At 38.6% G+C, this 24,234-nt stretch overlaps 1 protein-coding gene across 2 annotated transcripts in view; it reads left to right on the top strand.

Moving 5' to 3' along the window:
• Nucleotides 1-24,234, top strand: part of cacna1bb (calcium channel, voltage-dependent, N type, alpha 1B subunit, b) — a 100,575-nt gene that overhangs the window by 61,572 nt on the left and 14,769 nt on the right. For both annotated transcript variants that reach the window (XM_055040595.1, XM_055040596.1), the window contains 18 exons: nucleotides 443-991; nucleotides 1,346-1,551; nucleotides 2,041-2,170; nucleotides 3,918-4,047; nucleotides 4,564-4,623; nucleotides 5,235-5,341; nucleotides 11,791-11,887; nucleotides 13,561-13,721; nucleotides 13,803-13,940; nucleotides 15,796-15,997; nucleotides 17,013-17,177; nucleotides 18,288-18,398; nucleotides 20,391-20,474; nucleotides 21,886-22,002; nucleotides 22,598-22,663; nucleotides 22,827-22,918; nucleotides 22,997-23,147; nucleotides 23,333-23,460. In XM_055040595.1, coding sequence (XP_054896570.1) covers nucleotides 443-991; nucleotides 1,346-1,551; nucleotides 2,041-2,170; nucleotides 3,918-4,047; nucleotides 4,564-4,623; nucleotides 5,235-5,341; nucleotides 11,791-11,887; nucleotides 13,561-13,721; nucleotides 13,803-13,940; nucleotides 15,796-15,997; nucleotides 17,013-17,177; nucleotides 18,288-18,398; nucleotides 20,391-20,474; nucleotides 21,886-22,002; nucleotides 22,598-22,663; nucleotides 22,827-22,918; nucleotides 22,997-23,147; nucleotides 23,333-23,460 — 2,694 coding nt within the window. The remainder of the gene's footprint in view (nucleotides 1-442; nucleotides 992-1,345; nucleotides 1,552-2,040; nucleotides 2,171-3,917; nucleotides 4,048-4,563; nucleotides 4,624-5,234; nucleotides 5,342-11,790; nucleotides 11,888-13,560; nucleotides 13,722-13,802; nucleotides 13,941-15,795; nucleotides 15,998-17,012; nucleotides 17,178-18,287; nucleotides 18,399-20,390; nucleotides 20,475-21,885; nucleotides 22,003-22,597; nucleotides 22,664-22,826; nucleotides 22,919-22,996; nucleotides 23,148-23,332; nucleotides 23,461-24,234) is intronic.

The raw sequence follows: 24,234 nt of genomic DNA on the forward strand, positions 1-24,234 counted from the left end.
GATAATAACCTTTATTGTCTTAGTGTTAGTTCACTATAAGTTTATTTTGTTAGTTTTAATTAACAATAAGTTATTTTAGTTAATGATAAGTTTAATTTGTTAGCCTTAGTTTACTATATTAACCTGTATTTTATTAGTTTTAGTTACGTATATCAACCTCAGTTCAGACTGGTGTGAAAAAACCAAATTCAGGTTTTCCTGCTGTGTGAATGTAACTTAAGCATTAGCGTTAGCCTTAGCTTTAGCATTAGCAGTGGAAACGTTTCTTCATTTTCCTCTTCATGTGATCGTTTAACTCGCCATCCATCGACCTAAATCTTCTGTTTCTGCTCATCCAGACGCTTCTCTGGGAATGTGTCAGCCTCAGATGTCATGGCTCCGGCCCATCAGAACTCATCAGAATCTGAGATTTACTCATCGTGTTTTGGTTGGATGCTTGCAGCAAGGAGCAGCAGCGTTCTGCAAAGGCCATGTCGGTGTGGGAGCAGCGGACCAACCAGCTGAGGAAGCACAACTTGAAGACAAGCACCGAGGCGCTGTTCAACGAGCTGGACCCGGACGAGCGCCTCGCCGCCTCCGGCGCCCTCCACCTGCACCCCGACATGAAGACGCACACCGACCGGCCGCTCGTCCTGGAAGACAAGAACGGCGACCAGCCCCGAGCCGGCGCGCCGGAGGAGGCGGCGGGGCCCGGCCTCAGGGACAGCTTCCACTCCCGGAGGCGCCACCACCACCGCGAGCGGAACGGGGACGGATGCGACGGCCCGGGGGTCCGGCGCCACAGCAGGGAGCACAACGCCGACGCTGCCCAGGACAGAGAGAGGCTCCGCCCCCAAACCGGGTCACCGGAGGAGGTGAGAGGCCATCGGCACCACAACTCCCGCCGCAAGCCGAAGGAAGGAAACGGCCGACTGACGAACGGAGCGCAAGACGACGGGAAAGGGAGAGGAGACACCGGGGAGAAGAAGTTGCGCTGCTCACGCATGCAGAGGTGGGCAGAGAACCCAAAATGTGCTCTCAAGAGTCGCAACATATTTTTACTCAAGTAAAAGTAGAAAGTATCCTCCCACGAAGTTACTTGAGAGTTAAAAAGTATTTGGTAAAACGTCGACTGAAGTACTGAGCAACTGATCAAATGATCAGTCATTTAAAAATTACATCATCAGATGGACCAAAATGTAAAGTTGTGTGGAAATGTTGGTATTTTAAGGACCAAATTGACAATAATCCATAAAAATAACAAAAAATAAAATGTGTCCAAATCACTTTTGTTCACTGAGTTTAGGTTAGAAGTTTCTGTTATGAAACTCATTTAGATTTAGATACATTTCACGGTTTTTCCCAGGGACAAACAGGCCGATTCGGAGGACGACAGCCTGGCTGGGAGTCCGTTGCAGCTGAAGCGAAGCAGCTTGACGCCCAGTGAAAAACAGGAAGACGCCGACAACCAGAAGAACTCGACCAGAGCCAGCCAGGCCGCCCTGAACAGCAACGCCATCCACATCCCCGTCACCGTCACCGCGCCGCCCGGAGAAACCACCATCATTCCCAGTGAGGGCAGCATTTCTCAAAAAACGAGATATTCAGTAAAAAAAATTGTGTATCTGTTAGCTTGATCCAGGGTAGCCGCTCGCTTTAATCTTAAGAACTGTCAGCTTAGCTTTGAGAAGCTTTAATCATATGTAGCTGTTATCTTCCAGCTGTAAGCTTGACTCTAAGTTTTGGCTCTTAGCATCTGATAGCTTGACTCTTAGCAACTGTTAGCCTGATTCAGTAGCTCTTAGATGCAAGAACTTGGAGTTTGTGAACTTATGTTAATTTAGACACAGCAGTAAATTACTTCTCAAATTAATAACAAAGTTTTTATTGTTTTTTGGTTTTTAGCCTCCAGATCTGTGTGAATCATGTATTTAAAGCCTCTAATGCGGAACAAATTAAGCAAATCCTACAATAACCAACAGCTTGTGTTTCTTTATTGCTGTTTTGTCTTCATGTTTCTGTAAATGAGGGATATTTATATTTTCTGTTGCTTTGCACCAGTGAACAGCATCGATTGTGGCAACTTCCAGCTCAGTGAGGAGAAGAAGGACCTGGAAGAGGAGGAGGCGGCTCAGGGGCCGCGGCAGATTCTCCCCTACAGCTCCATGTTCGTCTTCGGACAAACAAACCCGTAGGTTCCAACACGTAACATACTTAAAGTACTTTCAGTACATTCATAATATGAGTTTAAAAACTTATCCTTTCTTTTATTCTGCATAAAAAATGCCTGTGCATATTATTAGATTAGAGTTGAGATAAGATGAAAATAGTTTTGGAAAAATCAACATTTTTGATGGCAGATCTTGTTTTCTGTGTCCTTCATGTATCAGATTTACTTCTTACTGACACTTTTATTTTTATGTTGGTGCAAAATAGAACAAACATTTGGGTAGCAACGATTAAACACGATAAAAACAGACGGAATTAAACAGTATGAAAAACTTAGAGTATAAATTTATGTACATTTATATGTACAAAATTAATAAAACATACAACAAATACAAGATGTAAACAAACAGCTACAGTTAATATACAACATCAACAACTGAAGAGAAAAATCCCGGGGGGAAAACAAAGAGCAACCGTACCAGTTCTGACGATTTTGTCCTTTTTTAATGGTATTCCTGGAAGCAGATGCTGCTTATTTCAACACCATTATTTCTAATTATGCTCCGACTCTGGGAACAGGCGTTTGTGAAATATCTGCCGTTTGCAGACCTCACTGTTTGTGGTCTTTACAAATTCACACAGATGAAAGGGAAGCAGCCCGAGCAGAACTCTGTGCTTTAAAAACCGTCCTGTGGGAATGTTGGGGACAAACTAGCAGGGCGATTTAACAGCAGCAGATCTGAATAATGAAATGCATAATTTCCACATCCAGTAATAAAACTAGGAGAACATTAGTAAACAGTATCGACCTCTATAGCTGCATAGAGAGGCAGAAAGTGGGAATACATTTCTACAAATTAAATCTAATTTCAGATGCAACTGTCTGATCATGTTGCGAGTTAAGATTTATATTAGCTTCTTTGATTTTATGAAACTAGAAACAAATAAGTAAAATTTTGTTTCAGTATGAAACAAACTTCAGTTTTTATAAATTGAATGGAGCAACAATAAAGACTCACTGGAGAATTCAAGTGAATAATTAATGGATGGTTATGTCATCAGCATAAAAATGAAGCTTTTGGTAAACTGTCCCAAAAATTATTTATGCATAGAGTGAAGAGTCGGGGTCCTGAAATGGAGCCCTGAGGGACTCCTCTTCATGCCAGCAGAAACTCAGATTTTGTTCAGTATTTCTAACTTCTGGATCGTCACGGTGAATAATTAACGATGTAATATTTAATCTGCACCAAACAAACCTGACAGAAATTGTAGATGTCAAAATTACTTCAATGCAAATGCATCTAAACTTTGATTCGGCAAAAGAAAAAAATACAAAAATCAAAGCAACAAAAAGTCACAACAGTCAAAGGCTACGCAACTAAAATCTACAATTCAGCGGTAAAACAGGTACAAACAAGAACAAAACAACACAACAGCAAAAGCTACAACAGAATAAAAAAATATACAAAACAGAAGCATTAAGCAACACAAAAGAAAAAGTCACAACACAACAGTCAAACACGACATCACAACGGCAAAAAGCTACAACAGAAATTCTGCTAAAATGGAAGACATGTTGGAGGGTTATCGTAACTTTTGTTTCAGCACCACTTCCACTGTAGCCTTTTCATTTATTTGACCCTTCTGGACCACCGTAGCTCATAATCCATAAGGATCCAGCACGTGTGGATTAAAAACGGTTGACATGGGGCTGAAATGTGTGTGTACCAGCCACGCAGCAGCAGTTTTCTGTGCGGTTGGTGTTGCAGGGTGCGGCGCCTGTGTCACTACGTGGTCAATCTGCGCTACTTTGAGATGTGCATCCTGATCGTCATCACCATGAGCAGCATCACGCTGGCCGCCGAGGACCCGGTGGAGGCCAACGCCGACCGCAACATCGTGAGTCAAGACTCAGAAATAAACATCTGGGGCGACGAGTATTTGTATGAAAATGTGCGCGGTGATGCGAGCGAATGCATAAATATCTCCCCTTCTAGCTGATTCATTCAGACTCTACTGTCAAGTGAAGGAAACGCAAAACCAAAGCGCTTTATTAAAGTATTGTAGGTGCAGCCGTGCGACCTGGACTGACCATGAGAGAGTGTGGCACACATCCAGTTCAATCAGCTACTTCTCTTGATTCCCACGTGTGGCATGCTGGCCCACGTTGGGAACAGATGCGCGCAGACAAGTGGCCTGAGCTTTTCTTTCTGACAGACAAGCACAGCTAATTAGCATTTCAGTCAGGGCCTCAGAGGCAAGCCGAGGTGAAGGTGTGTGTACGTGTTTTGTGTGTTTGAGCAGAAGAGTGCAAAGCAAACAGAACCTGAGACCTGGCAGGATAAACATTAGCGGACCATGCTCCAAGGAAGAGCTTCTGACGAGTCGACTGAAATGTTTTTGCTGTGTTTTCAGGCTCTGAAGTACCTGGACTATGTTTTTACTGGAGTCTTCACGTTTGAGATGGTGATAAAGGTGAGAAGGGCTGAAGAAATAATCATTGTTAGCACATAATAAACACGTTTTACCAACACAAACTTCAGTTCATTTGAATTGGGTTCTATATGGTAACACTTTATTTGACAGATTGTGAACGAGACTTATGACGCCGTCATAAACATGACATAAAACCGTCATAAACAAGACATAAAACCGTCATCACTTGAAGCTGCTTCTCCACCAGCAGTTCGTTGCTTTTTTATATATTATGTTTTTATAAAATACAAGTAAAAATAATTTATTTTAGTGTTATTTCCGATGATCATTTTCTGATTGTTTAGTAAACAAGAAACTGAAAAGTTTCTGACAAGAAAAAGACCAAAAACTCCTGCCAAAAAAATAAGAACAAATAAACTTACATTTATGGTATTAATACCAAATATTACATATTTTTCTCTAATCAAGAAGAAATTATAATGAAAAGTTTGTCATCTAGTATCTGATAAAGACATTTCCACAACAGTTTCCATTGATACTTAATGTCCTTTTCTTTTGTCTCTCATTTTAACTCTAATTCATATCATTTTTTTAATATAACTTCTCTGCTTGTCGGTTGTTTTCTCTTGGTGTTTGACCTCTGACCCCAGATGATCGACCTGGGCCTGCTCCTCCACCCCGGCTCGTATTTCCGTGACCTTTGGAACATCCTGGACTTCATCGTGGTCAGCGGCGCCCTGGTGGCCTTCGCCTGCTCGTAAGTCGCTTTCGTCACTTCCTGTTGTGATGCGTTTGCTTTCCACTTCGTCTTGCGTTAAATTTCTCCACAGCTCTTCACTGAAATAGTTTCTAGCTGCTTTGTTTTCTCCTTTTTTTGACTTTTCTCCTGGTTTTTGTGGGTAATTCTCTTGAACTTCAGGCTCTATGTAACCTGCCGGTTATTCGTCTTTCACCTCCAGCTCAGATTTCTCTTTTCCGCTCTGAATTCAGTCTTTCTCTTTGTTTTTGACCGACCGGTGGTTGACGAAGGTCAGAAGGACTTTATTGGCTCTTTTAAGGCTTTGTTTGTCAGGTAATTGTAGCTTTGCAGTCGACCCCCAACACAATGTCAGGTAATTGCTTCCCATTTTGCAGAAGTAAAACGTTCATTTGTTTGCACATTTATTGGTAGACCATGAAAAAGAAAGATAGTTTATCATATAATTTCCTTTCTTTTTCAGTATTAAACTGGAAAATCTGAACTTTGAAGATAATGTATTCAGTTGGAAAATTCACAGTTTTTAATGCTTATAGTTTATAAATCACTGAATAAATTAGAAATAAAATATATTAAAATCTTCTGTTATTCCATACTTTTCAATCTCCTTTGATTAACAATAACTGGAAAATTTATTAAAATTGCAATATTATAGAATTTTATGTATATTTTGTGTTTCATAATTAGTGACTTTTTTATGTTTTATGGTGTAAATTAATTTAAACTGCCTTGTTGCTAAAAAAAGAAAAAAAAAGCCATACTAATAAACTGAAGTGCTTTTCTCTTGTTTCTTTGCATGAAGTTTCAACAGCAGATTTCACTGTAAAAACACAAAATCTTACCAAGTATTTTTGTCTGGTTTCTAGAGAAAATATCTTGATGCATTTTGAAATCATACAAACTTAATTTATAGTAAGTTTTCAGCAAGAAATGTTTCTTTTAAGCAATTAATTCCTTAATATTGATGAAAAAGTTCTTATTTTCAGATCATTTTTTCTTGATAACATCTGAAAATGTTTGGTGAAAAGTTGAACAATTTCTTTTTCATCAATATTAAGGTATTATTGATTTAAAACAAGCTGAAAAGTTACTGATAAGGTAGTTTTGTCTTATATGAAGAGTAATAAGCTACGTAAATTAGAAACTACATCAAAAATGCTTGATCAGATTTTGGTTTTGTCATTTTGTTTCCCCTGCTGAATGCATGAACTCAATTTAAACTTTGGGTTTTTCCAGTTTATTTCAGCTTTCTTTAAATCTAAATCTTAAAGTTTTTTTTGTCTTTTTGGCTTGCAGTGAAGCCTATTGTTGTGTATGAACAACAAAAAGCTTAATTTCTTAAATATTATGAGGAATGTCAATAAATCAATACATTTCTCCACCTGTTTGTCTGTTTCTGCTTTGTTTACCCTGAGGTTCTGCTTTGTGACCCTGACTCAGATTTTACTGTCTTATTGCTGCTGCTGCTTCTCTGCGTCTTTTCTCTGTTGCTGAGTCGGTCTCTGCCACTTCTATGTCCTCTTTTGTCTTTGTTTCCCGGCTCGGATCGCTCTCAGGAGCCTCATGGGGTAACGCCTGCTCTTTCTTGCTTCTTCTCCGTCTGTGTCCTCTCGCTTCCCTTCACGTCCATCAACCCGGTGTCGCTCGAGTTTACAGCCTTCGTCTCGCAGCTAAACGTCTCGAGCAAATGTCACATTTTGTCATTATCATCAGAGTCATGATTGAAGAAACTGGCATTTACTCTGCTTTTGTTATATAAGCGCACATCCAGGTTGCATAACTGTAATTACCTGGATCAAAATCATCCGGCGTATTGATCGTTTAAGATTTGGTATCGACCAAAATACTCCGCAAGAGAACAGTATTTATTTCAAAAATAAAAAACTCAAAATTCCAAATTATTATGCACAGCAGATTTTCTAAACATTTTATGGATTATAAAAAGTTGAAAACGGTCATTCTTTGAATATGCAGCATTAAATGCGCTAAAATCAAAAGCAATTTCAATCAAAAACATTTTAATACGCAGAGTTATATGTTAACATCCCTTCTTTGGTATCACCTGCACAATCCTTGCATCCATTGAACTTTTGTGTTTGTGGAAAGTTTCTGCTTGGATTTCTTTGCAGGTTGAAACCTGTGGCTTGCTTAATAATGTGGAACATCCTTCTCAAGTAGATTTTCTTTAATTGAGCTCAGCAGAAAAACTAATCAACCCAGATCTCTGAAATCAAAGAGCCCCGACACACAATACCATCTGTAGATTTAATGGCACAACAAAAAGTTTAATCTTCATGACATATGAAATTTTGCATAATAGTTTGGAACATGGTGTAATCTTTTTGAAACTGATAATAAACGGAGTGAATGTTGTTCAACCCAAACACATTTTTACCAGATTTTATATCTTGTTTTCTAGTTTTGCACAAATTAGTGAATTATTTTCTATTTTCTTCTCATTTTGTCTTTCTTACCGCCTCTCATCAATCACATGAAGCAGTCAAACTGACTGCATTCACATTGCAAGGTTTGATGGTTTATGTTTTGACAGCAGATATATCAGCAGGTCCAATATTATCTAATCCAGCTTTTGTAAGTCACTATATAAACTCTATGCAGTGGAGTAACTGACTTTTTCCACCCAAATATTCCTCTGAAAAATGAATAATAGCGCTAGACTCTCGTGTTTCTTTTTATTTTATTTACCCAGAATGCCCTGTGCTGTAGTTCACTTCTGGTTTTGGAGCGGTCTGCGGTCCGCTTGGCGTTCACATTGGCTTTCCAATTCACTTCGACCAAACAGGCTGGGATTTGTTGGCAAATTTGAATTTTCAAGTTATTTTAACCAACAGACAGTCTTTACTTTGACTGAGCCGCTGCAAAACATTCTTATGGATGAATCCAAACTCAATATGATTTTTATGTAAACATTTTTCCATTTAAATCAGCCAAAATTGTGTTTTATTGTTGTTTTTTTAGCTGTTATCCCTCCAACACAGAAGACGAATGTGATTGGAGGTTTTCCTAAGACAGTTACACAATCTGCATGAAGATGGAAAAGAGCTCCTAAAAAGAAATGAAAGACGATAAAAGTAATGAAAATTATGATTTAACGTCCTTGCAATGTGAAAGCAGTCACACAAATGATCATCATCACTGTCTGTTATTCAACCCTGACTTATAAATGTGATTTACTCTCACTGCAGCTTCAATTTAGAGTTTATTAAACCTGCCTGTTGCTTTTTTTTTTGTTTAATTTCAACAAGCCGTCTTCTTTAGCGTCTTTTCAGTCTGCTAGGTTAAATAAAGTCTTCTTGTCTGTTTAATCTGTGCTTTAAATGTTTGCTTAGTTCTTTCTATGCTGGTGATTTTTCTGTGCTGTCTGCTTGCTTATCATTTCTTTTCCTCATCAGATCACAACAAAGTGTGGCCAGGTGGGAACTGCCCCTATTTACCCCCAGTCCCATTTTAAAAGCACATTTCCTGGGAAACGTTCCCATTCCCAACCTCCTAACAAACCTCCAGTCTGAAGGTGCCTGTAGTGACCAAACCTCAACCTTCACTGCATAAAACTCAGTTTACCAGCATTTTGGTCTAATTTCTGGTGTAAATATCTTGGTGCACTTGAAATGAACCATACATTTTCAGCTTGGTTTAAGTAAATAATTTATTAATATTGATTAAAGATTACTAGTTCCACTGGCAGATTATTCCAGTTATAATAAAACAGCTTTCCCATGTAATAATCTCAGATTTCTGACTTTTTTCTCATGATTTTCACTTCATTTTAGAATTAAATCAAAATTAATTCTGACTCAAGTCAACTCCTGCTTGAATTGCATAATTTCTTCTCATAATTTTGACTTTAATATCAAAAGTCTGAAGTTAATCTTAGAATTCCAATTTTTTCCTCAGAATTTAGATTTATTGTTTCTTTGAATTCTCTCTTTAATCGTACAATTCCGACTTTATTGGCCGAATTCTGGCTTTTTTATTTTAATTTAAAAGCAGCTCAACCTCTTAGCCTGCTAAGCTAATGCTCAGTTTCTAGTCCCCCCACCAGCTTTGGTTGCCCAGCAACGACCTGCTGAGTAACTGGCGCAGCAGCAGTTTCAAGTTTCCCCTCTGCGCCTCATATCAACTTAAAAATAAATAACAAGATTTCAGATAATTAAAGCAAAAAAAGTAATAATTATTGATATCGACAGGTATGAATCCTAGTTTAATTCAAGTGTGCTGAGATTTTTCCAGCAGAAACTAAACAAAAATTCTTGGAAATATTCTGTGTTTTTGCTCGTTCTTCTCCTCCTGCGCCAATATTGACAAACTAGACTTATGAAGACAATATTGGGAATGAAATAGATTTCAGAAGCTTTATCTGCTGTAAAAAGCATTTCTTTAAATCAATCTGATCCATCAGCTGGTCTTTATCCGACTACAAACTCCTAAAATCTCAGTTTTAAGATTTGTCAGGTCAACTGAAGGAGATTAAAGCCTTTTACTCCCTGAACGGAAAGAAGTTCAGCCTCTTGTTTCAATTTAAACTAACAGTTGTTTTTTAATTTTATTTCACCTCCTAGGCTACAAACAGGCCATAAACATCCTTATATTTAACTAGAAAAACACAAATTGATTACTGTTTTTTTAGAGAGGTTTAAAAAGCAGTTTTTCTTACAAATTGCTTCAAATTTTGATTTCAATTTGTATTTCCCCCAAAAACACAACAGTATAATAAAAAAAACATTTATTAGATTTTCTCTCCAAGCAGCCAGATGATCTTCTGATCCTCTGAAGGATATAAATCTGTATTTCTCCGTTCATTTGGATGGGATTTTTTGGTTTTGTGGACTTTGGCTACTTTTTCTTTCATTGTCTGTCGTCTATCTTATACTTTAGATTGTAAGATAAAATGTTGAGCTCTGAAAATGAGATAAATGGAGAAGGAGTCAAAACCCTCTGCAGCATCTTCAGCTTCTGAAATCTATTCGACTGTTCTGACCTTTAAATATGGTAACAGAAACCAGAGACTGCATGATGTTCAGACGCATGAGCGCTGCATGATGTTTTATTGTTAAAGAAAACTCCCAAAGTCACAATATGTGGAATTTATCACTTTTTGCCAAAGAACAAACTCAAGTTTATTGTAGTTTTATATGGAAATGACTCAACTTCTTTTTTTCTTCCTCTTTTTGATGGTAGGTCATGATAAAAAAGGATAAAAATCTGAATATACTGAATTTTTGTTGGTTTTCTGGTGAGCAGATGCTAACACTTTAGCGCTGCTTAGGGCTGGATTCAGTCAAGCAAATAAAATAAAGGCAGCATCTGCTCTGATACTCCTTATTTAATCATACATAGAGATGTACATTTATATTTTTATTGCATGTTTCTCTTTGCAAACACTGATAAACACTCAGTGTTTGATAGTTGTTCTGTGTCTATTTCCCTTTTCTATGGAAGTCTGTTTCCTGTGTTTCTATGCTGCATTTCAGTTATTAATACATATTTATAATACAAACAACTTGAGTTCCATCAACAAAGTGAAAAAGCTTTTTATTTCCTGTCCTCAGCCCTCTGCTATGGAAGAAGATTAGTGCCACAATAAACAGAATTCTTTTATTTTTTATCAGAGATTTTACTGAAATTCCAGAATTCTTAGTTTTTTCTGAATTCTGATTTTTTAATCTCATGATTTTGAATATGACCTGAGAATTATTTGTTGCCAGAAATCTGGCAACAAACAAATTTTAATCATATGATTCCGACTTTAACTGCAAACCTTTGACCTTTTCAAATATAAATTCCACAATTCAAACTTTTTCGTAAGACTTTTGACTTTGATCATTTTGAGTTTTTTTCTCATAAATCAAAATTATGAAGAAAAACTTCAACATAAATTTGAGAATTCTGACTTAATCTCAGATTAATGAAAATTTTTAATTAGAATTATGACTTTTCTTTCATAATTACCGACCTCAGTCTCAGAATTATGACGTTTTCTCCCAGAAGTTCATCTTTTTCTTATAATTTAAACTTTTTAATGTTTTAAATTTTGATGTTAATCTCAAAATTTTCACATTTTTTTTCCTGAACCTATGCTTCTTTTATTCTGAATTCTTACAAATTTGCTAAACTCTGAGAATAAATGTTAGATTTTTTTTGTCATTGACCACAATCCTTTTTCGAAATCTTGTGGTAAATAAAATGCAAGTAAACAAAAGAAAAGAAGGACGAGTTTTATAACACAGGAGCAAAGAACAGACACAATTGTACTGTAACTCCGTAGAGTTTGATAATCCACTGAACTGCATGTTCTCCACTAACTGAATGCTAACAGCTCTGATCAGTTTACCTGCTGAACCAGTGCAAAACTGATCGAATGGAGAAAGTTCAAACTTGAGTCGATCGCAGCGTTTCTCTCAATCTAACGCCGTTTTTGCTCCTCACAGAGGAACGAAGGGAAAAGACATCAACACCATCAAATCCCTGCGCGTGCTGCGAGTCCTGCGACCGCTGAAGACCATCAAGCGGCTGCCGAAGCTGAAGGTACGGCGACGCAGCCTGGAAGTAATCAGAAAAACTCCCAGCTTTGGTTTAGGACAGATTGTGAAGATCTTCACAAAGCCTGAAAAAACCTTCAGTTTCATTTTGTACAGTATAATTGTAACAATTTCTAAAATAAGAAAACTGTTGCTAAGGTCGAGTTTCATCTGAGTAAAACAGACATTCACTGCAAAAACAAAAGCATTTTTGGTTTTTAGCACAAATATGTTACTGTACTTTAAATGAGGCAAAACTAAAACAACAAATTTTTCAGCAAAATATAAGAGCTTGTTCTAAGTCAATTATTCCTTAATATTAATAAAAAAAATTACTCATTTCTTTTCTCAAAATTGGGACGTTAATACCAAAAGTTAATCTGTGAATTTTGACTTTTTCCTCAGAATTTCAACATTATTTTCAAAATTTGTGTTAATTTTACACTTTCAAATTTATTTGCAGAATTCTGACATGTCCTCATATTTCTAATTTCACTGGCAAAACTCTTAACAAAAATGTTAACATTCAGATTTTTCTTTCTTCCGAATTTGAACATTTTTTCTCAGAAATGTTTTTAAAAAATTATTTTCTTAAAAACAAAAAGACACTCACTGCGCCTGGGCTTTTATGACTTCCTTCCAATTTAAATAACCACATATTACTACTGGCAGAAATGACAAAGAAGACGACAACCGGAAGTAGATGAGGACAATTTTTGTTTTTAATATTTAATTGAAAATTTCCCTCCAGATATTTTATGAGTTAAGTATTTCTCAACCAATCATGTTAAGTTTGACCAACATAAATCAACAACAGCAGCAGACGTTTTTTTAACAAAACAAGACAGAGAAATGACAACAGCTTCCCTTTGCTGATCGTCCCAAAGTGAAGCCTCTCACAGGAGTGATAGAAGTGAAGGAGTGAGACAGATGGACGGAGCGCTGCTAGTCGAGGAAAGGAAGAATATGCTCCTGATGAACGTCACTCATGCAGCAGCAGGTTCATTGGTTGGATTGCATGTCAGGACAGATCAACGAAACTCTTCATCCTGAGTACAGACATGATGGTCGAGCAGACAGAAAGAAATCTGAAAGAGGAAAACACGGGAACACAAACCTTCCTGTTAGCCAGCTGTCTAGAGAGACATATCTAGTTAGCTAGCTAGCTAGCTTTTTATCTGTCCAACCAACCAACCAACTGCCTACTTAGATAGATGGCTATCAATTCAGATAGCTAATCTATCTCGTCATATAGTTGATCGAAGTTAACTAGTTATCTAGTTAATCTAAATTAACTGTCTAGCTAGTTAATCCCTGTTAGCTATCTAGTTAGCTGATATATCTTTTTCTATCTTGTATAGTAGAGAATTAATGTTGACATAAAATCAATTCAAGTTAAAATTTCATTCAAAATCTTATTTGTTGCTGAAGGGCAAATTAAAGCGACAGTGAGGCGACATCAACACAATCACTGAAAACAGAACAACTAACTAAAATGAACCAAAAACGTTAAAACTGAAAGATTCTGTCTTTAAATAGGAAGTGGTGTAACAGTAGAACATCTTGGTGTTTTTATCTCGTTAAAACATGAACGTTTCTCGCTGTAACTATGTTGTTCCTGCTAGCTGTGTGTAGCTGAAGGCTTGCTCCTGACTGTCTGTTTTTGTCTGTCGTTTTCAGGCTGTGTTCGACTGTGTTGTGAACTCTCTGAAGAACGTCCTGAACATCCTCATCGTCTACATCCTCTTCATGTTCATCTTTGCCGTTATCGCTGTCCAGCTCTTCAAAGGCAAATTCTTCTACTGCACCGACGAGTCCAAAGGCCTGGAGAAAGACTGCAGGTACAGTTAGCAGAACACACACCCCCATATTTTCCTCTTGGTTGTTATTTAGTTTCCGTCATTCGCTCTACTTCCTTGCAGGGGTCAGTTTCTGGAGTACGATCGTGAGGAAGTGACGGCTCAGCCCAGAGAGTGGAAGAAGTATGAGTTTCACTATGATAATGTTCTCTGGGCTTTTCTGACGCTGTTTACCGTCTCCACCGGAGAGGGCTGGCCACTGTAAGTTACTTAAATGGACCTACTCATCAAAAATTCACATTTTACATGTTTTTATACCTTCATTTGAGTCTCCCATGCTTCTAAGAACAAGCCAAGCGCTTAAAAAAACAACTTCCCAGACGTTTTTTGGCAATAACGGCATGTTTTTTGGTGTCTGGTAAATGAGCCGTTTCAGAAACATCTGGAACGTAGCCTCACAAATCAGCAGGTTTGCCCGTTACCGAGCAACCCAGGCAGAGTTCCGCTCGTTACCGAGCAACCCAGGCAGAGTTCCGCTCGTTACCTAGCAACCCAGGCAGAGTTCCGCTCGTTACCTAGCAATCCCAGCAGAGTTCTGCTCACTGCCTAGCAACACCAGTGGAATTCCAGGATGTTTGGTCAGCTGGGTTTACCAAAAAATATGAAATATTTACACTGCTTTAATGTATTAATGGGATTTTATGTGACAGACCAACACAAAATGACATCTGTCTGATCTAGCAATTAATTAAAGGAACTCTGGTCAGATGAGATTCAAATTAAAGTTGAACCTATTAGCAAAATGCAACGTGAGGCAGAAAACTAACACAAATTTCTTCATACCTGCTGTTCTTGTTACGAGATCTTCACAAGCAGCAGGTAATTATACAGCAGCTTATGGGAAACGAGCAGATCGAGATAAAAACAGAAAGGATTCTTGCCGAAGCTGTTAAATACTCGCAGGAGGAGGATTGGAGCCCACGCCGCCTCTCTGCAGACACCTGTAATCTGAGAATAATGAGTCAGATCAGTTCGTTTTACATGCTAAAGTCCTGCAGAAACCTCTGATCCATGTGGCCTTACGCTGAATCGTTTAAATATTCTGGTTTTGTTTCTAGTGCAAATGCTTTAAATAAGACAGAACTAACGTAAGACAAACTTTTCAACAAGAAATAGGAGCTTTATTAGGATCAGTAATTCCTTAACATTGATGGAAAAGTTCTAGTTCCAAAGCAGTTGATTTCAATCATAGCAACACATTTTTCCCATGTTGTAAGTGAAATAATCTGCCAGAGGAACCATTAATTTTTCATCATTATTAATAATTATGTACTTAAAACAATCTCCTGTTTTTTGCAAAAAAGTAAATTTTATCTGACTTACAGAGCAGTAACAAAAATACTGAGGAAGATTTTGTTTTTTTTGTGTGAAAATTTGTTTCTGAAATATATCTGCCCTGGAAACACTTTTCCACATCACTGAGTCACATAATCAATAACAGAACGTTACTACCGGCAGAAACGACAAAGAAGACAACAGGAAGTAGCTGGAGGATGACGGTGCTGCATATTTTTAATGAGTTATCACATGAACAAACGTATTCACATGTGATTTGTATTTACTTTCTTATTTAATGGGAACACCACAACTGGAAAATTATATTTTTCAACATTGGTGGAATATCAGTGATATTTTGAGCACATTTGTAGGGGAAACGCAGCTAAGTCTTCTTTAAGTTGTATTCTTGGCGTATGTGGGTGACTCATGGAAATAAGAAACATAAAACCTTTGAAAACAACGTCCAAAAGAAAACTTGGAAATAGTTTCAGGGAGCCAGAAGAACCACTTTAGAAGATAAGAAAATAATTTGCTCTGATCTATTTCTACGAATGGGCTCTTTGGCGGGCGGTTATATATTTAGTGACGAAGGCAGATGATTATCTCAGCATTTCATTTTGCGTCTCACCAGATTACAGTTCTTGGAGTAAATCCGGCAGAGTTGAGTAAGAGCCGAAGGAAGCAGAGCAGAGGAAGCGTTTTAATCCCTATAAATGCGTCTTAACAAAGCGTTTTATCTCTGAGTGTTTGATCATCTCCCGAGAGTTTCTCTTTTCAGGGTCCTGAAGCACTCGGTGGACGCCACGTACGAAGACCAGGGCCCCAGCCCGGGTTTCCGCATGGAGACCTCTATCTTCTATGTGGTCTACTTCGTGGTGTTTCCGTTCTTCTTCGTCAACATATTTGTAGCTTTGATCATCATCACCTTCCAGGAGCAGGGTGACAAGGCGATGTCAGAGTGCAGCTTGGAGAAGAACGAGGTGAAGCTTCTGGTTTTATTTCTCCCAAAATGGCTCACAGAACAGGAAGGCTTTCTATTTGCATTCTTCACTTATGCTAAGAGTGGAGCTAGTATTTCCGTTAGCGCTATAGGATTTTCGCTAACCGTTTTAGCTTCCTCCAGATTAATTTCTCTGAATGCTAATTCACTTGGTTGTTTTATAAACTTTCAGCCGAATAAAATTCAACGTCTATGTTGAAGTTTTGGTTCTATGTTTTTTATTGCCTCCTTTCATTCTCCACATGTCATGTGGTGGCACAAGTTACACTTATTCTGTACCCAGAATGCAATGCTGCTGTTTTGCAGTAAAATGAGCAATTAGCTAAATTAGCTACAGATTCAGCAATACTCAACAGCTATATTATAATATCTGAAGTGACACTCTTCAGATATTACAGCTAGGTTTGCAATAACATTTGACCCTGTTGAAATCAGTACTAGCTACATGAAATTAGCGCTTTAGCATTAGCTCTCACTAAATAACATGTTGGTTAGTGTTTTAGCATTAGGGGAACTAATGTTTATTATTTGTGCTTTAGCATTAGCTTCCACTAAACATGTTGGTTTAACATTAGCAAAACTAATGTTTATCATTAGTGTATTTATCATTAGCTTCTGCTAAATGATAGCAAACAATGCTAACATGTTTGTTTAGCATTGGTGGAACTAATGTTTATTATTTGTATGGTATTCACTTCTATTGAATACCGTGTTTCTGTAGCATGTTAGCATCAGCGAATCAAATGTTTGATTAGTGCTATGGCTTAATACTATTTTGGGTTAGCATTAGCGGTACTAATGTTTATGATTTATGCCTAGCTTCCACTAAACATCATGTTGCTTTAGTTCTTTAGCATTAGCAGAACAAATCTTTGTGACTGATGCTTTAGTGGTAGCAAAGCTAGCTGACTTTTTTAGTTAGCGGTACCTGCCACTGATTTTGACTTTAAAAATCTTCACCAAAGATTATTTTGTTGCTTTGTTTTTTCCCACAGAGGGCCTGCATCGACTTCGCCATCAATGCCAGGCCGCTCACACGATACATGCCAGAAAACAAGCAGTCCTTCCAGTACAAGATGTGGAAGTTCGTGGTGTCGTCACCTTTCGAGTACGCCATCATGACTTTAATCGCCCTCAACACCGTCGTCCTGATGATGAAGGTCAGATCTCACTCTTGAAAACTGTTTTTTTTTTATCTTCAGGCTTGGGGAAGTTTGTCTCAAAACAAACCACAAAAAATATTTTTTACATCATTAATAGGTTGGAGGTTTTTAGAATTTGTTATTCCCCTGCTTCCATATTGCCTTCATCAGGCGGCAGAACAACTTCGTATACTAAATGAAACCTGGACATGTTGGTATTAATTTAACGTGCTTCAGCAAACAGGAAAAATAACACAGAAAAACCGTTAAAGAACAACTCAGAACCACTTTTTTCTCGTTCTCTGGGTCGGCTATGCTACAAGCAGACTCGTTTCCGTCGCAACCGACAACAACGGCACTTTATGTTTCAGGATTCAAGACAAAAAAACAATGAAAAACATTTCCAACACAAAGAACAGAACATTCAGTCCATCACAGTTTAATGATTACAGGCTTGATTTTTATTTTGCGATTATTAATAAGTGAGCACTGTGGTGGATTAGCTACTGCTGCTATTAGCTAAGCTAACACTGCAGTGGTTGATTAGCTAATTTGAACCTCTGCTCTACTGATGATCTGATTAACACACCAAATTCCACAGCACATCTACATGTTACGGTTGTCATAGTCAAGCTAGCATAACTGAACTGCTTGTTTCTCCTTTGCCATTTGTTTTTATCATTAAAACTTTTTTCTTACTTTGTTGCCTAGTTGTCATAGTGTTGACAATTAGTAGCAAAGCACTGCGTCCCTTTTTCTTTTACATATCAGATGTATATTTAATATTTAGCGCATTATAACCAATGCTAGCCCCTGCCAGCTGTCAGTTTTTAGCCCTCTAGCAGGAAGATGAAGGTGTGATGTCATACTCTAAGTGGTCTCTAAAACAGCTCCAGCCGACCCAATACAACAGAACCATTTAGGATAATGGTAGAGTTTCATGTCATGATCATCACACGCAGCCCACACAGATATTTTAGTGGGTTAAAGTGTAACTGAGCCATTTTCACCAGACGTAAAGCTTGTAAGCAGGTGTGAATAATCGAATGGCTGTCAGCTATGTTTCCTCTTTCAGGTTCAGATCGTTATGCAGTCAGTAATATTCATGTTTTCTCTTTTTGTTCTCAGTTCTACGATGCTCCAGTGGTGTACGAGTCTATGCTGAAATACCTCAACATCGTCTTCACTGGCCTCTTCACACTGGAGTGCATCCTCAAGATTATTGCTTTCAATCCTCTGGTGAGCTGTTGAAGATAATCTTCTGTGCACTGAACACTTGCTCTCTGTTGAGAAGTAATGTGGTGCTGAGCCTGTGTGACGGAATATTATGGTTTAGTTTAGTTTATTAGGGGGACATTAATGAACAATCAATACTTCTGTACAGACTGTAAATGAGCCAGATTATAGCATAATTGCTATTTTCCATTTGTAGTGCCAAGACAGGAAGACCCAAACAACAAAAAGACATTATAAACATACCATCAAGAAATCACATTAACAAATGGTCATTGTCGGAAGAAAATAAGAATACAACAGGAGGCCTTAATCCTCGACGTTGCTTCCCTCTCTCTCAATACCTGCCTTTCAAATAAGGGCCACGAAGGCAAAATATCTGCCTCAAAACTTTGTTAAATTGTGTTTTATTACTTAACGCGCCGTTTTCCGGCCCGGTGATTATTTATATTTCGCAACGTTCTCACTTGCTTCTCTGAGTTGTGGCAGCATAGCATCCTATATTCAAGTTCGGTCTGGGAGAATTTAATTGATCGATGTCTGGCTTTTAGTCTTTATTGTGTTTGACTTGCTCTAGACTCAACTCTGGGTAATAATTAGCTTTAGCCTTCTGTAGCTTTTAGCTTGACTTTGTTAAACCTCGAGGTTTGCACTGGCTCTGTTTATAAGCTGGTGCAGTAAAAGGTTTCTTTATACGCGCAATGATCGATACTTTCAAATGTCAAGATCCAGTCTAAACCTTACTGTATAAGGTGCTAAAATTGTTTTTCATTTTTAGTTCAGAAATGAACTTTGAGGAAGGAGCATAAATCTTCTCTTGACACGAAGCCGCCTGGTCTGCAGTGACGCGTTTCACCTGCAGCTCAATTCCGTTTACAAGGCCCATTTATTAAATGGCTTTTCTCACACACCATTTACCTCCACCTGTTTAGCTGCTAAGCTCACATCTGTCTTTTTTAAACGCTTTGCTGCTGTAGTGGTTCAAAGACAACAGCTGTGGGTTCCTGGCAGAAACGTCGGCCCTCAGGCTCCTGAAGACGGCCCCGTCTGACGGAGTTCAGGGTTCAGGCAGCATCTCATGGTTTATGCAGGAGATGCTGTCAGTATGTGTTCAGTTGGTGTATCATGCATCAATGTTTGTTTCTTGAAACAATTAATCAGATTAATCTGATTGTTCAAATAATCGTCAGCTAATTTAATAATCGATTAATCGTTATCTGGAGTATGCAGACCAGTTTCTGTTGCAGTTTTTGAGTGTAATCAATTTATCTTTATGTTTAATTAGTCAAAATTACACATAGAGGTTCAAATATACACATACTCCCCACTAATATGTAATTAAGTGTTTAATTTATATTATTTATTTATATGTAGCCATCAGTTTCTAGTATCAGTCTGGCAGAATGTTTGACCACCATGTTTTAGAAAATCTGTAGTGTTTTTTTTAAATCCAGGTTTCACCCAAAGTCCACAAATATTCAATTATATTTATTGCTCAAATGATTAGTCGTGATTAATCGATTATTGAAATAATTGTCAACTAATTCTGTAATTGATTAGTCGTTAAATGTTGTATACAGACTCCTGGAAAGAGGTCATTAGGTCAATAAAACTAAATAATCAGATATAATAATCAAAATATGCATATTTTGCATTTCAGTTTGAAACATAAAACTTCTAGTTGCATAGTTTTAGCCTCACTCAGTTCAGATTTACTAAATTAATACTGCAGTATAGCGTTCTAGGGAATAAAATGTTTCTTATTTAAAAAAGAAATGAGCTTATTTGTTCATTTTAATATATTTCTAATGGTTTATGAAAATTCTCAGTTAATCGATTAATCGTCAGAGCAATCAATTAATCAGTTAGTAGAAGAATTGTTACTTGTTTGCTCTTTGCGTTTTTGATCCACACATCTGATGTTTTTTTTTTCCAAAGATGAGACGAATGAACTGATAATAATATGAGTCTGTGTGTTTTGGTGCTGCTTTGTTTCAGAACTACCTGAAGGAACCCTGGAACGTGTTTGACTTTGTGACGGTGATCGGGAGCATCACAGACATTTTGTTCACAGAGATAAATGTAAGACCTGCAGCCACTTTGTGCAGCGTTACGCATCCTCTGCAGCCAACAGACGAGCGACAAACTTTGGTGAAAAGTCACATTAAAGTAGATGTGTAGAAAAAAACCCTTCAAATTAGCCTTTATGGTTTATTTTGATCAATTTTGCTCAACACAATAAATTTGATTTCCAGTTTAACAGGATTAAATACATCTTTGCACAGATGTAGTGAAAATGGGCTTTCCTGGAGAAGCTGTGCTTTGTCTTCTTCTTGTTGTCTCAGTCGATAAATCTGTAGAAATTTGATTGAGAAACATTCAAATGAAAATAAAATGCACAGATATCGCAAATATAATTAGATGTAGCTGATTTGGAGGAGTGAGAAATGCTGATGTGGTTTCCTGTGAGTCAACGCCCGCTGTGTTTTTTTCCTCTTGAGGACATCAGTCTTCTTTTCTGTCTCCTTTCTGGCTTCTCTCTTATTTCTGTTTTTCCATCATCTGCTGTGTCTGCTGGTGCCTGTGCCCTCACTCTGTCACATCTGACACCTCTAGACGGTAAGTGGCTTTTCTTGTCGCCTGCTGGTTCTTCTTCCTTTTTTTTCCTTTCGGTTTTGCCGTCAGTGTGTGCGCCGTTCCGTCTCGGTTTAAAGTGTCGGCTGTTTCTTCGTCGTGACATAAAATCAGAGGAAAGACAAACTGGAACCAGTCTGTCTAGAGCCCGAATGTCGAGCAAAACAGTAGAAAATGTACGCCGGTTCCGTCTTTAGAAGGATCAAATTTAAAGGTTGTGGCTAAAAACAAGGCCGAATTTAGAAGAATGAAAAGAATGGAGACAGTGTTGGTGCCCCATCTCAAAAAAATGTAAAAAGTCTCAATAAAGCCACTTTTATACTATTAACAGGTATGAATTATTGGACGGGTTTTCTAGTGCCCTCTAGTGGTCCAATGCTTGTAAATAACCATTTATTTTACCAAGCTAGCCCTGTGAGCTAGCTTGCTAAAAGATTGTGTTTTAAAATATTTACGACCAGCGGCTTTAGACCGGGTCACTCAAAAAAAAAAAAAAGGAAACATCAAGCATCTTAACACCTAAAATAAAATAATTATTTACGCTTTTTGGGCTACCAAAGCAACTCAAGTCTAATTTTATTTTGTGATGGTTTTAATTACAATGCCACTGAATTGCCATTAAATCTAGGATTTTGTCTGTGGATCTTTCTGACACCTCCTGGATGAGTTGCTGATTCACTTTTGGAGTAATTTTGGTTTATTGAATCTGTTGAGGTCTGCAGAGCTTTAGATGTTCTGGAAACTTTCCTGACCTCCTGGATGAGCTGCTAATGCGCTTTTGGAGCTCTTGGATCGGTAGCGGTTCCTGGCTGTTTGAGGCCGTCTCTATTCATCTCACAGATGTTTTCCTTCCTTCCAGAACAAGATGATAAACCTGAGCTTCCTGCGGCTGTTCAGAGCTGCTCGGCTCATCAAGCTGCTGCGCCAGGGCTACACCATCCGCATCCTGCTTTGGACCTTTGTTCAGTCCTTCAAGGTGTGTAAAAAAAACCAAAACAGTTGCATCTGTGGGCGACTGCAGTGTGCTAATGAGCAAATAGCGAATAATTATGCTTGTTTAAGAGGAAAAATAAAAGCGTTTTCTCTGGAAGTGCAACTAATTAACCTCGCTAATGGCGTGCGCTTCACTCCTGAACAAACGCAGGAAATAGATGCCGTTTCCTTTAACTTCCAGCTGAAGATCGCCTCGGCGGACAGCCGCTGGGATTTCCACATTCGCTCGCTAAATCCCCCTGGGAGAAGCAGAGTTATATGTGCGGCGGCTCAGGGACTTTATAGGAGGTTTAATGTCAGCGCTGAGAGCTTTTAAGCCCGGCAACAACAGACAGACAGTAGCTGCGGAGTCTTAAAAGGTGGCGATTTAATTACAGCTGTTGGCCGCCGCCTCCTCCTCCTCCTCGCAGCGAGATAAACAGCCGGTCAGAGGAATCAGCCCTGCCGGTCCAGTCCACGTCTCTAAATGAGAGCAGAAACTCTGACAAAGGAGAGATTAAAAAGAAAGGACAGGAAACAAAAACTTTTATTTGAATGATGTCTCTTTGGAAGATGAACGTTGTTCTGTTTGTTTCCAGGCTCTGCCGTATGTCTGCCTGCTGATCGCCATGTTGTTCTTCATCTACGCCATCATCGGGATGCAGGTGAGCAAAAACTAACTCCTGAAAATGATGCTTTTTCTGTTGCTTTCCTAGATGAGAGTCAAAGCACAAGGTCTTTTCTAAATTCCTTTGAGCAGGCGAGTCATATAAAAACGTAGCTCCTGCAGCTTTCCCCTGAAGCCTGGCTTGTGTTTTCTGTCCTCAGGTGTTTGGCAACATCGAGTTGAACGAAGAGACCTCCATAAATCACCACAACAACTTCCAGACCTTCTTCCAGGCCCTGACCCTCCTGTTCAGGTAACCTGAGGTATTCAGCACGAACGCTTTGATCGGCGGCGTCCATTTTGACTGCTGGCTGGCTGTGTGTGTCATCAGGAGTGCCACAGGCGAGGCGTGGCATGAGATCATGCTGGCCTGCCTCAGTAACCGGCCGTGTGATAAACTCTCAGGAAGTTCAGGGAAGGAGTGCGGCAGCGATTTCGCCTACTTCTACTTCGTGTCCTTCATCTTCCTCTGCTCCTTCCTGGTCAGTAAATCAGGAATCAGATGATTTTCCCATCATTTCTAAGCTCTTCTCAGAGTTTACATTGTATTGTATTAAGTATTTTTGGTTTAGTTTGTAGTTTAAATGTATTGAAAGACTGTAGTTGTCTGATCCAATCAGATTAAATGTTTATTTCCTTCATTTTGTCCTTTTTTTTCTTCACCCAGATGTTGAATCTATTCGTTGCCGTCATCATGGACAACTTTGAGTATCTGACTCGGGACGCCTCCATCCTCGGCCCGCACCACCTGGACGAGTTCATCCGCGTGTGGGCAGAGTACGACCCCGCCGCCTGGTAGGTTTCTCCGGCGGCGCTGCGCTACGCCGCGGCGGCGTTCCACAGAACGTCTGCTGCTGAAGGGAAGAGGAAAAACTTCAGCTAAAATCTCATCCCTGCTCTGCATCCTGCTGCTAATCCGGCAGGCTCTGCTTCCCGCCGTCTGCTGCTGAGACTTCCTGTCACTCCTGCGGGTTTATGTCAGTTTCCAAGCGGCTCGCTCTGACTGGAGCGGAAATGCTAATTCTGAGCACTGGGGAGGCTAATCTGCCCCAGATTATTCTCACTTCGTTACGTTCTAACGAAGCTTCCTTTCTTTGATCAGGACGCCGTTAGAGGTGAGAGAAGTAAAATAAGGATTTGCCGTCACCTGACAGACATTATGGGGGAGGAATTATAATTTATTTCTCTGAATATGAATGGGCCCGCTGCACTGCAAAAACACAAAACCTGACCAAGGATTTTTAGTCTAGTTCCTAGATCAAGTACACTTTAAAATAAGACTAAAATTACAAATAACTTTTCAGAAAAATAAAGTTTTTAGTAAATAAATCCTTAAGGTAGATGAAAAACTTCTAGTTCCTCTAGCAGATTATTTCACTTATTGCTTGATATTTTCATCAGTATTAAGGAATCATTTACGTAAAACAAGCTCCTATATTTTTCTGAAAAGTTACTTCTAAGTTAGTTTTGTCTTAGAGACAAAAAATAAATACTTGGTGAGATTTTGTTTTTGCAATGTTTAGAGTAAAATTATGTCTGTTTTCAGAAGCTTTTGGATTTGAGATTAAA

The sequence above is a fragment of the Poeciliopsis prolifica genome, unplaced genomic scaffold (assembly GCF_027474105.1).
Source record: "Poeciliopsis prolifica strain line A6 unplaced genomic scaffold, Auburn_PproV2 SCAFFOLD015, whole genome shotgun sequence".
Lineage (NCBI taxonomy): Eukaryota > Metazoa > Chordata > Actinopteri > Cyprinodontiformes > Poeciliidae > Poeciliopsis > Poeciliopsis prolifica.